The following is a 12,479-nucleotide window of genomic DNA, read 5'->3' on the forward strand; positions in this document are numbered from 1 at the left end:
GGGAAAAAACTGGGGGATTACGCTAAAGGAAGCATGCGGAGGTGGGGGGTGTTTGAAAAAAAAAAAGAGTTTGGGGGTGTCATTTATTTTGCCATGGAACCATCCATCCAACTTCCGCTCGAATCATGGTGGCCTCTCATGTGCTTTTTTATTTTGTGGTTACCTTTTTAGATTGCTCGTTTATGCCACCACATTACAACTTGGTTTTTTTTTTTTTTTTTTTTTGGTTCTCTTGGGAACATGGCATGTTTTTATTGTCACCTTTTTTTTTTTGTCTTTTGTGTGTCTATGTACATCATGGATTATGTCACGCCATCACTCGGCCCGATCCTCCTAAACGTCCAGTATCTCTTTCCTCTAGCATCATTGGCTCTCTGTCAAATGCAGGATCAGCCATCAGAGGATCCTCACGCAGTAACGTGAACCGCTTGCTGCTACGATCTTTCACTTTCTGTCGTAACACCACCACGGCAGCCGCGGCACAGGCAAGAGCAACCACCCCACCGGCAACACTGGCACCAATGATCACACCCAGTGATATGCCGGACGGTCGTTGAAGACCAGGTTCATCAGCGGTTGCGTTGGCGTAATTAACATGCGACAATGGTTTCCACGAATCAAGCTTGCATTGGTACGATCCACTATCGGCCGGTTGACTAGGTTCGTTGGCCGCCAAGTTTCGCAGAAACACGCGTTCTCTTCCATTGAAAAAGTCCGGATACTGTGCTTGAATCAAATCTTGTATGAGCAAATCGGGTCTCGCCATGCCACGTGTCCAGTAATCTAAAAGAAATTGAAATGGCCAGGTTAGCCGACATGATTTTTTTTCTTTTTTTTTGGTGTGGATGCTGATTCTCTTTTTCTTTTTCTTTTACTGCTCAATATCCCATTTTTGATTTTCCCGCCATGTACCTGTTGCACCGTCATGCGCAATTTTGTCCAATCGCCATAATTGTCCATACCGCTCGAAAGGAGGCGCATCAGGGTCATTGACGTAAGGTCGTTGGGTTTGGAAGCGTTGAAGTGCTCGATCAGCTCCTTTGGTAATATTTTCTGATGAGTAGCCGATGAAATTTTGCCATGATGCGAATGAGTTGTCAAACACATAATCAGCTGTCAAATCGATCACCAGTGAGCTGTTCTGAAGCTGAGTACGCATCGTGGATGGATCGCCCGGTTGAGCTAGCAAAGGTGTCGTAAGATTGCCACCTGCGTCCGCCGTCAGATTCACAAAATAGAGATCAGTCAAAACCGCAAACTTGGTGGACATTGGATCATACGACATCACAGTCACGTTGCGTTTATAGCTAATGGATGCCCCGTTGATGCTATCCCTCATGGTTTCATAATCGCTCTTGATGTTATTAAATATTCTTTCGGCCTCCTTCTCTTGATTGGTGAACAATGCAATATACTTGATCCATTCGGCAAGCTGTCAATTCCCAAAAAGAGTATTTTTTTTTGTTTTTTAGTCAATGACCCCAACGGCTGCTGACCGGTTCAATCTATTTTCCACACTTACTGCTAAAGGGCTTGCATCGTAATTCATGCCAAGACCCACGCCTTTGGGATCATTCAATGCACTATTCGGATACACCGCCAAATCATATCTGCTACGATCAATGGAGTCGCTCATGTTGAAATACGTAGGTTGAGGCGACACACAAGGTGATGTAACATTGCTCACATTGCCCACATACACGATATTGTGGCTGTGACCAAGTAACTTTTTTTGTGCAAGATAAAAAAAAAGGAAGTCAGCATCGGTCCGCTTTTTTTTTTCGCAGCCAACAACCACCTTTCAAGGCACCCTCCCCTGTTTTTTTTTGTGATACTTACGTCCAAAAATCCGAGAATTCGAGTGTCCACAGCGGCAAAGTTGGTAACAGGGATTTGAATATAGGTCTTTGACTGATAATCCGTCAAATTCGGTGGGTGTTGAGTACAGTGCAATACATAATGTTCATTCAAGGCCGCATTATACACAGCTTTGTATGTGTTGGAGTAAGTCACGTTGAAACGGGTGGTTTTTTCTGTACGCAAAAATAAAATCTTTAGTTTTATGATCTTCCGTACGCTGTCAACGGTCTCACACTTACGCAATGGGTCGGAAAGCTTGGTATCAGCAAAATAATCCGTGCTAGAGAAAGCATCGGCCGAGAAACAACCCTCAGGTTGGGATGGAGTGGTTGACGGCGACGGGGAAGGGGTATCTACACTAGCGGTGGGTGATGGTGGGTTGCTCGGAGTCACGGCAGGCGATTCACTGGAAGGAGGTGCGGCAGCAGATTCACTGGGTGCAGCTGTTGCGGAAGGCTCAGAAGATGGTACGGCAACTTCTGGAGGTGGGGCTGGTCCCGCTTGAGGAGTCGACGGTGGTGCTTCTCCGCCTTCGCCGGCACCTTGGCCGGATTCTTGAGCAGATACAACGAATACCAGCAAACAGCACAGGAGCAAGATGTAAGGTAGTCGTCTCATTTCTCGAGAAAAACCTCGGTGGAAAAATAATCTATAATTGTAAAGAGAGGGACACAATCCAACGGAACCCGGTATTTATACGCATCTATAAATGAGTTGGGGCTTATGTGAGACACCCGGAAATGCTCACCCTTTTTCCGTTTTGCGCATTCTTATTTTTTTTTTCCTTCCTTTTTGATCAAGCATGCTTTTTACCTTCGCTAATACTTTTTCTTTTCTATCCTACGCAAGATATTCTTTATATAGTCCACCAAATCGTAGCTATAAAACGCGGTTATTGCAGAAACAAGCGTTCATCCCTCCTGAAACGAAGGATGGCTTTTCATGGAATATTTTCCTTTTGCATCGATGTAGGGATTCAAAGTCTTCTTTTGTATCATCCTTTGTGTTACACTATTGTGTATTCAGCCACATGGTTGTTTAAAAATAAATACAGTGTTGTTTTTCCATTGGTAGCTCAACACCACATCGCTAATTCTGTCTTGCGGTTCTGTAGATCGCTTCATTTCATAGAACATGTTGTTGAAGAGTAAGATGAATGGTTTTTAAGCCGGGCTTTGCGTTGAAATTTTTTCACATTTGTGTAACGTGGTCGTACAGAGAGAAATAACAGGCAATCTCGTACGTTGTTTATCGATGTCAAATAAAAGTGCATTTATACCTGCCCGATGGCACCTTTCAGCATAAAAAGACATCAAGCTGAAAGTGCAGATGGAGAGAACATGGGCACCGCAAGGCCGTGGCGTATCTTGTGTCTCGCTGGTTTATTATATAAAAAGTCTGTTCAATAGTGAGAAATGACTTTTCCTTGTCAATACAAACGGCAAAGCTATTGACCTTTGGCGATGCTTCCGAGGCCATATCCGATCATCGTTGTGTCGCACATCACCGAAAACGTATTGGACGCCGATTCGTGACCAGAAATGATTAGTATCAGTGATTGTGACCGGCAATATGTTATGCTCGACTTGCAAAAAACCACCACTCCAGTATGCATAAACTTGTTCATTGTCGAGATATAAAACATGTGCTGCTTATCATATCAGGTGAAATATGTATTGTTTTTCTCGTCAAATATCCCGAACGTTATCCGCGACCGAACCACGGTTTGTTGTTACAAATGGTATCATTGAAGGTATTTCAACAAAGTCATGTTCATCTTAACCTGCCTGTAAGAGCCTTGGTATTTACAACAGAGTCTTTGCAATGACAAGTAAGGAGCGCTGGAAAAATAGCTCATGGCGTCTGTTCGTGACGTTTGCTCATTTTTCATGTAACGTGTTCCACCAATCACAACCAGTTGTTGAGCGAAACAAATATTTACAACTTCTTGCCAAGCAACAAATACACATTTTCATCTCAATCTTCGATCACTTCGCTTATGCCACTTGTCATTTGAGCAACGAGATTTTATCGTATCCTATGCGATTGGGTGATATGATTGACATCCCATTTTTCGGTTTTTTTCCTCCTCAAGTACGGGTTATTGTGATCATGTGATAAGGCACACTAACGTGGTTGTGACTTTTTTGTCATGCTTTGTGCAAACTCGAGGAGGAATCAGTTTTATGACCAGATCCATGTTTCTTTTTCCACGACAGAAAGAAAAATGAGAAGCAACAGCTGAACTTTATAGAAACCGGTTCGTGTGAATTAGAGACAAACACCACATGATTTTTCTTTGGACATGATGAAAGTCCAATGTTCAATGTTTAACTGACTAGCAAGCACCATCACTATGATCAGAATGCGAGAATGCTTCGTAATAAAAAATAAAAAATGAAGCAATTCTGCAAATTGTTTTTATAGCGCCGCTGAATGGCCGATAAAACCGATCGGACGTGCGTTTGGGAGGCGACGGCGGTGAGATTTATCCTTCAATTGGGATCCAGACAATGGTACTTTGGATGCAGACCATGAAGACCATTGCCTTGTTTGTTGCATTGTATACCTAGTGCACAAGCCATGCACAAAGACGAACAACAACCATGTTTTTTGCGTGGAATTTGAGATTTTCACATGCTAAATAGTGTTAGTTTGCTTCGGGGTTGCAGATCTATCATTCTGGTACAACCTCATCCAAATCGAAAATGTTTATATTTTGTTGTCTGATGCCTCCATAGCTTATTTTTGAAACAAGCTACTCTTTATTTTTCTTATTCGTTTTTCCTCCTTTTCCTTTCGTTTTTCTTTTTTTTTCCTTGCGCGTCTGAAACAATGAAGACTTTCACGGTCGAAATCGGTCCTGAACAACCCAACGGCGGTCGTGTTCGTCGATCCATTTTGGCTCCCGAACATTTAATCCGTATTCCTCACAAGAACGTTCACACGGTGTATGATGTGTTGCAGCATAGTGCCAAAAAGTATGGCGACCGTCGAGCCTTTGGCTATCGCACCATTGAACAGGTGGTTGAAGAAGAGAAGGAGATCACAAAATTTGTGGACGGGGTGGAAACCAAGCAGAAGAAGACCTGGAAATACTTTCAGCTCTCGCCTTACCGATATCTCACCTATAAAGAAGCATCGACTCAGGCACACAACATTGGCGCCGGTTTTGCTTACTTGGGCTTGAAAGAAAAAGCCAAAGTCGAAATTTTCTCCTCCACCAGGTAAGCCTCACCTATTGTCTTTCAAAATCGCAAGGGTGCCAAATGAATACTTTTTGACCCATAGCATGGAATGGCTTCTCACTGCGCATGGTCTTTTTACTCAAAATATGACCATTGTAACGGCTTATGAAACGCTCGGCGAAGAAGGTTTATTGCATTCAATCAATGAAACCGAAGCGGAAGCCATTTATACCACCGCCGATCTACTTCCTACCTTGGCCGCCATCGGTGGTCAGTGCCCTAGTCTCCGAATTATCGTTTACAATGGCAAAGCCGACCTGTCCGTGATTGAAAAAATCAAGAGTCTGTCGTCCATCGATCACGTGTTAAGTTTAGGCCAATTGTTGAAACTTGGCCAAGCTCATCCCAAGGAACCTCGTTTACCTGAACCCGAAGATCTGTGCTGTATCATGTATACCTCAGGCAGTACTGGCAATCCCAAAGGCGTGATGCTGTCGCATAAGAATATCGTTGCTGCTAGTAAGTGGAGACATGGATGCTATACCATGGGGTAGACAGCGTGATACCGCGTGGGAGGAAAAGGCAGTATCAGTGTGAACCATTGGCTGACAATCCACTGTATTATTTCAGTTGCGGCCTGTAACCAGCTTCTTGGTCACCTTATTACGGATCATGACAGTATGATGGCCTATTTACCGCTAGCTCACGTGTTGGAATTTGTGGTGGAAAATCTCTGTGTTTTCTGGGGAGTGACCTTGGGCTATGCTTCGGTGCGTACATTAACCGATGCCTCGGTTCGCAACTGCAAGGGCGATATCAAAGAATTTCGACCAACATTGATGACTGGTGTCCCAGCTGTGTGGGAGTCCATCTATAAGGGCATCGTTTCGAAATTGAGATCCGCATCACCCAAAGCTCAGAAAGTGTTTCAGAAAGCATTTGCTACCAAGGCCTGGCTTCAAGAACGACATTTGCCTTCGGTGGTCCTCGACAGGGTTGTCTTTAGCAAGATAAAAGATCAAGTGGGCGGACGACTGCGATTCGCTCTGTGTGGTGGAGCTCCCCTTTCGGTGGAAACTCAAAGGTTCCTCTCGGTCGCCCTGTGTCCAATTCTAAGTGGATTCGGGTGAGTTGTTAGCTGTAGAAAAATGATAAAAGTCCAAAGCTAATTGCTTTTCTTCCAATTGATGTGACATAGAATGACGGAAAGTAAGTATCACTATGTGCATGTACCCAATTTGACAAAAGCATGGATTACTGACAGAAATGAAATTTTTCTTCAACGTGCTGATTTTTTCAGGCTGTGGGTAAGTTTTTCGTTATCGCGTACGCGTTCCGATAAAGTGTTGCGTCTCTAACGATACTGGCTTCCGACGTTTCTCTTTTAGAATGTGCTCCATCATGACTCCCGAACAATTCGCCTATGGACCTGTAGGAGCTCCTGTGCCTTGCTGCGAAATTAAACTCGTGGACGTGGCCGATACAGATTACCGATCGACCAATACTCCCAAACCACAGGGCGAAGTCTGGGTGCGCGGCCCAGCTATTACCAAAGGTTACTGGAAACGTGACGACGTCACCAAGGAAACGCTAACGGAAGATGGTTGGCTCAAGACTGGCGATATTGCCGAGTGGAACGAGAATGGCACATTGACGATCATTGATCGCAAGAAAAACTTGGTGAAGCTAAGCAACGGTGAATACATTGCTTTGGAAAAGCTTGAATCGGTTTACAAGAGCTGTTTCTATGTCACGAACATTTGCTTGTACGCAGATCCCCTGTTTGATCGTGCAGTGGCCTTGGTCGTCCCCGCAGAAAATAATTTACGGCAACTGGCAGCGAATCATCAAGTGGAGGAAAATGATTGGGAACGATTGTGCAACCATCCGGCCGTAAAGAAAGTCTTATTACAAGAGCTCACGACTCAGGGAAAAGAAGCGGGCCTCAAATCGGCTGAATTGTTGTTTGCCATTCATTTGTGTCACGAAGAATGGACAACGGAGTCTGTAAGTGTGTGGTTTCAAAAAACAAGAAAGAAAAAAGTAGTTAACCAATCCAACCTCCTTGCCTGATTCGGTTCCACAGGGCTTATTGACCGCCGCGCAAAAAATTAAGCGTCAAGACATCAACAAAAAATACAAATCCGAATTGGACGCCATGTACGTTTCTGCAACTTTTTTTTTTCCATCTAACCCAAAATTTGTTCGTACTCACCTGAAATGATGTCTCTTAGGAACGCTTCTCAGAAAAAGTAAGACGTAGAGGTCTGACCTCAATGTTGTACAGACTTGTCTTTTTTGATTGCCCGGTTCCCGGGTTCCCCTCGCCACCTTTTTTTCTTTTTTTCATATCAAGCATTTCACACCACCGCGATTCACCAGATACATTTAGAACTCCGTTAGTATTCAAAGTAAGCTTAGAGGCGGACCCATGTGTGATTTTCGAATATTTGAGTAAATCACCCAAGATTTTGCGAAACCGTCCGTGTAGTCTACACTATTATTTGTTAAAATATTTAAGCTGGTTAATAAAACATAAGTTTATATAAAGTTGCCAAGACTTGCCTAAAGCCGGAAATCTTTTTGTAAATCGGCATTCCAGAAAGTCAAAAAACATTTGATACACCAAATATGGAAATCGGAACCTGTAGGTCGATCAAACCCTTGCGATCACTGATTTCTCTACGCGATTAGTAGGAGATGAGAACAAGAACAAAAATGCATGGTGGCTGGAGGGTGTATTTCTTCCCCCGATCATTGATAATGAATGGGTGGATGATACTGCATAGAGTACGGTATTCAGGCGAGAAGTGCAGAATCTGTGATACCTTGGATGAGTAAGATTTTTGGGAAGCCGTGTTCTTTAGAAGCTTCCCTTTTCTGTGTGCGTATTTTTATCTTAAAAGTGTATGGGATCTGTGACACCTCGGATAAGGGTTCGGAAGTGGTGATATTAAGATGGATCGCCCTTTTCCTATTCTCTGTGTATTTTTATCTTGCTTTGCATTTTTCTTGCTTGTCAATGCGCAGGACACTGAACGCGGGATATTGCTTTGCGATCTTCCTATTGTGTCTCCAGCTATACCATATCGATGCGGTGTTCCAAGCGTCCATCGTTTCCCACAGTAGCATTGTGGAAGGTGGAGATAGCACTTTAATACAATGGTCAGGATGCCCTAGCACTGTACATGAATTGAAACTGTATCTTGCACGCGGCAAGAGTACCGGCGCTTTAAGCGTTGTAAATGCAATCGATGTTGACATTTCGCCAAAGGTTGGTCACGCCAAAATCCACATACCTACGGTCAAGGAAGATGGCACCGATTATTATATCGTTCTCGAAGGTGATGATACGCCCCCTTCTCGAGCCGCCATTGGTCCAGTGACAGTGAAAGTAGAGGATCAGCCCTTCTCAGGTGAGTCACCGCATCCTACATCGACCATCAGTATGGCGCCAAAGCCTACCTCCTACGACGACGACGATGATGACGATGATGATGATGACTACCGTCCTCCCCGAGGTACATCCAGTGGGTTATCCGGTGGTGGCATTGCTGGTATTGCCGTCGGAGGATTTGTGCTGGTATCATGTGCTGTACTTCTTGTAAGTCTAGAATTGGAGACGAGATCGCCTTTTTTTTGGAGTTCATTGCTGATGATAAATGCATAGTATTTTTGCGTTGCGCGAAAATTATGGCAGACGCTGATTGTACCAATGTTTGCCTCGAAATCAAACGGCCGAGACTACAATAATCTTCAGGGTCAAGGCAATGTACAAGGCGGTGGAGCCCATACCGTTCCAGAGACGGTCGAGGTGAATTTCATGGGCCCGCCACCCAAATATTCTTCCTTAATGGTCCCTCATACACCCGACGCTTCCTCACCAGCCCTCACCTCGCCATCTCTATCAACCATTACTCGAATGCCCGAACATACTGCACTTACTAACTACCATAATGACGGCGCTCCTACACAATATGGAAACAATATGCTATCGCCTTCTTCTTCATATCGTTCCACGGAGCCGTCTGCACCCTCAGAAGCAGATACGGCGCAGTCACCCTCAGGCCTACCAGTCAAGGGAATGCCTTCATCTTACCCAGGACAGAATGCACCTATGGGGATGACCTTCGCGGTACCTTCATCCCCTGAGGCTTCCGCCCCTCCAACCTCAAGTATTCCGGGTATCTTTCCTATGCATAGTGATAATGCTCAGACCGTTCATAATAGCAAGGTTGAGATATCCATGCCCCCTAATGGAATAACTCAGCAAGCAATGATGGCAACCCACAAACCCGACGAAGTGCATTATCTGACGACGAAGCCTCATCTATACGATAAACCTCATTCCCCCATTGATTAATGAGCCACACTATGTAGAAAAATAAATCCAACTGTAAATACAATGCTCCAAACTATCAAATTTCACGATGAAAAAGATCCTTTTTGATTTGTGCAAATCCGGACATAGAATCACATTCATCTGCTTTTCCTGTCAACGTACCACCATTTAAACTATTAACTAATGTTTTCTTGGGCCGTTTTGTTACCGTATCCCAGATAATGCCTCCCATTGTTTGTGCATAGAAGATTGCCGATATGTACAATCTCATGATTGTCAATTTATAGCATCCGAGTCCAGCTGCAATGTAATCAAAAATCGTTCCTCTTTTGGAAATAGGAAAAAAAAAAAGAATTGATCAACCGTAGATCACGAACGCGTCTCGTATATGACTGAATCAACGCCACGCAGCAGTGAGATTGAAAAAGCCCTTTTGACGTCGTTCCAAGTAACGGAGATTAGATAGCCCTAAACAGATCAGAACTTTTTTATCTACTTTTACCGGGCTCTCAATTGTAACGCAGAATCTTTTCTATTCATCACCCTCCAAAAAAAAAAAAAAGACCATTCGCAGATCAATAACGCCATCTGCATCGCTATCCTCTGTGAAATCACTGTCACATTGAGCCAAACTGTCATATATGTAACCATTCGAAGGCCTAATGAAGATAAATCTCCCAAGGTCAAATAATATGGACGACGAAATAAAGTGCTGATGATGGGATTGTACACCTTTTTTGTGATTTTCGGAATTCATTGGTGCACTGAAATGAAAGATTCTGAATTCCCCAAGACCCGTTTCAGTTCCAAATTTCCATATTCAGTAATTTGTTGGATGCGCATTGTCTATTTTCGGCAAATTGTAAAAATCTCGTACGCTGTCATGGTAAGCAACGCCACAAAAGATAGAGACCATGCTCGTGGTAACCAATGAAGCCACATCCAAATCGTTGGGACGGATAAACTACATCCTTGCTTCTCTTGACCGCGCTGATAATGGAATTTACCGCTGCTGTAAAAAAAAAAAAAAATGCCTCAGAATGTTGTGCTTGAGAGACATAACTTCCAAAGCGCTTGACAGATCAATTGCTTATTATCGTCAAGGAACTGTCCATTTATTGCACAATACCTTCCATTTGGGCATAAGCATGTGGATATAAGAACAAAATAGCCAAACGCGGAAGAATATGTTTAACCATGACTTGCAACTCAATGCTATGCTTTATTGCTGTATTTTCTGTTTAACCGCAGTTTACGGTAAGATTCATTATGGGAACTTACACATATCAGTGTGAGCAGCAGCTGGGACCATGAAGCATTGGAACCTGAGCATGAAAGTTACCATGGTTTTTATTGACTGGAACTTGTGATACGTTGAACAACCATTCAGCACATTACAGCGTTACGAATCAGAACTCCAGGGATTTTCATAATAAACATCGTACGCCCATTTGATTTTTTCCACTCTTTGTCTGCTCCATGCCCAATCTATTTTCCTGTTCATGCTATAATTACATAGCAGTGTTACTGCTGTGTTTCGCCGTTATCGGTGGCCAGGCAGCGTTTGAAGCGTCCATGTCATTTCCCTTTGGGATCGAATCTTTCACTCCTGGAAGTATTTCATGGACAGGATGTCCCTCTAGCGTACATACCTTGACAATCTTTCTTGCCGAGGGAAAGAGCACCGATGAACTAACAGTAGTTAACGCTTTCAACGGCCATTTCCAACCCTCTGCTGGTAGAGCAATGGTCGAAGTGCCTTCCATTCCATCGGCGTCCAACAATTACTATTTCGTCCTTGAAGGCGATGATTCGCCTCCCTCACGTACCGCTATCGGTCCTTTCTCGGCCCAAGAAGGAACCAATGTGTTTGATAAAGGAACCGACAAAAAAGGATCTGCTATCAGCATTGCTCCAGCGGCAACCACCACCAGCGCAACTGCCGCTCCGTCTTCGAAAGCCTCGGCTACCAACGCCAATCCAAACTCAAGCTCCGACGATGAACCCTCATCTCGTATGCCCTCCGCTGCCCCTGTACCTACGTCTTCTGTGAACGATGATGAGCATGGATACAGAACCTCCTCTGGACCCGGCGGGATAGGCACCGGCGCCATTATTGGAATTGCCGTAGGAGGAGCAGCTTTCGTAGCTATTGTTGGCTTGATTGTAAGTTCTGCAAGTGTTGCTTTGGTATTCGGTTAACTGACGATAGATTTTTTTTTCAGTATTACTGCGTTGCACGTCATATCTGGCGATCCGCCATCAAGCCTCTGATAGCACCAGAATCAGGCCCTAGACAGCAGAACGCTCCCAACTATCCATCACCTCAAGCCACGAATGGAAGCCCAATTCAGGAAACGATCCAAGTCAACCCTGTCAAGCCATTGCCCACCTATTCATCGACGACCGCACCTGCCGCGGCTTCTCCTGCAACTTCACCTGCCGTACCTTCCGTGACCATACCATTCAGCCCTACAACAGAGATTCCCGGACATACTGCTCATACCGCCCAGACCGATTCATATCCGTACAATTACACTGCGAATTATCAATACAACATGCAGCAGCAATATCAGCAACCTCAGCAACCGCAACTGCCCTCGTACTATCCTGCAGAACCTTATCCTCCTGTTGAAGTCAACATGATGCAGTCACCTACGGAAGTATATCCGCCTAGCCAAGTGAACATGTCCCAACAACCGCCTGAAATGTATCCACCTGTGCAAGTCAATATGACACAGTCTCCTGCCGACCAATTCAGCTATGGCAATTCTGGAATGACGATGCCTCAACCGTACAGAATGTCTAATGCTCCCATGGGCATCACCTATGCCATGCAATCCTCCAACGGACCGACATCCCCAGCCGCCATGTCTCCCACGCAACCGTCTCAGCAAAATGTAATTCTATATCCTGCAAACTACAGTACCCAAATGGGAGAATCCCCAGTATACACTCAGAAGCCAGACCAACAGTTTACCACCGGAAAACCCGATGAAGCTGCCTACCACTCTAAACCTCATGTTCAGGACTAAAAATTCATCATTACGACTCCAAACAATCATAAAATCAAGTAATAAATAACATCA

The 12,479-nt window shown here is 44.3% G+C and overlaps 4 protein-coding genes across 4 annotated transcripts; 3 read left to right on the plus strand and 1 right to left on the minus strand.

Annotated features, from left to right (window-relative positions):
- Positions 1 to 223: 223 nt before the first annotated feature.
- BYT42DRAFT_559497 (uncharacterized protein) lies at positions 224 to 2,519 on the minus strand. Its single transcript, XM_051567126.1, has 5 exons — positions 2,100 to 2,519; positions 1,840 to 2,033; positions 1,523 to 1,726; positions 913 to 1,432; positions 224 to 783 (listed from the first exon to the last, which is right to left on the minus strand). The coding sequence occupies exons 1-5, from the start codon at positions 2,476 to 2,478 to the stop codon at positions 308 to 310; spliced, it is 1,773 nt and encodes a 590-aa protein (XP_051426070.1). The 5' UTR covers positions 2,479 to 2,519; the 3' UTR covers positions 224 to 307.
- A 2,104-nt stretch (positions 2,520 to 4,623) lies between these two features.
- Positions 4,624 to 7,600, plus strand: BYT42DRAFT_559504 (uncharacterized protein). The gene is made up of 8 exons (XM_051567127.1): positions 4,624 to 5,087; positions 5,152 to 5,567; positions 5,679 to 6,174; positions 6,247 to 6,257; positions 6,349 to 6,355; positions 6,437 to 7,055; positions 7,135 to 7,208; positions 7,283 to 7,600. The coding sequence occupies exons 1-8, from the start codon at positions 4,696 to 4,698 to the stop codon at positions 7,302 to 7,304; spliced, it is 2,037 nt and encodes a 678-aa protein (XP_051426071.1). The 5' UTR covers positions 4,624 to 4,695; the 3' UTR covers positions 7,305 to 7,600.
- A 339-nt stretch (positions 7,601 to 7,939) lies between these two features.
- On the plus strand, positions 7,940 to 9,477 carry BYT42DRAFT_559506 (uncharacterized protein). The gene is made up of 2 exons (XM_051567128.1): positions 7,940 to 8,652; positions 8,719 to 9,477. Exons 1-2 carry the CDS (start codon positions 8,071 to 8,073, stop codon positions 9,409 to 9,411), a joined length of 1,275 nt encoding a protein of 424 aa, XP_051426072.1. The 5' UTR covers positions 7,940 to 8,070; the 3' UTR covers positions 9,412 to 9,477.
- Positions 9,478 to 10,864: 1,387 nt separating this feature from the next.
- BYT42DRAFT_642519 (uncharacterized protein) lies at positions 10,865 to 12,464 on the plus strand. Its single transcript, XM_051572585.1, has 2 exons — positions 10,865 to 11,556; positions 11,616 to 12,464. The coding sequence occupies exons 1-2, from the start codon at positions 10,870 to 10,872 to the stop codon at positions 12,423 to 12,425; spliced, it is 1,497 nt and encodes a 498-aa protein (XP_051426073.1). The 5' UTR covers positions 10,865 to 10,869; the 3' UTR covers positions 12,426 to 12,464.
- The last annotated feature ends 15 nt before the right edge of the window (positions 12,465 to 12,479 follow it).

Source organism: Radiomyces spectabilis (genome assembly GCF_025331425.1).
Source record: "Radiomyces spectabilis strain NRRL 2753 chromosome Unknown BYT42scaffold_3, whole genome shotgun sequence".
In the NCBI taxonomy this organism is placed as follows: Eukaryota; Fungi; Mucoromycota; class Mucoromycetes; order Mucorales; family Radiomycetaceae; genus Radiomyces; species Radiomyces spectabilis.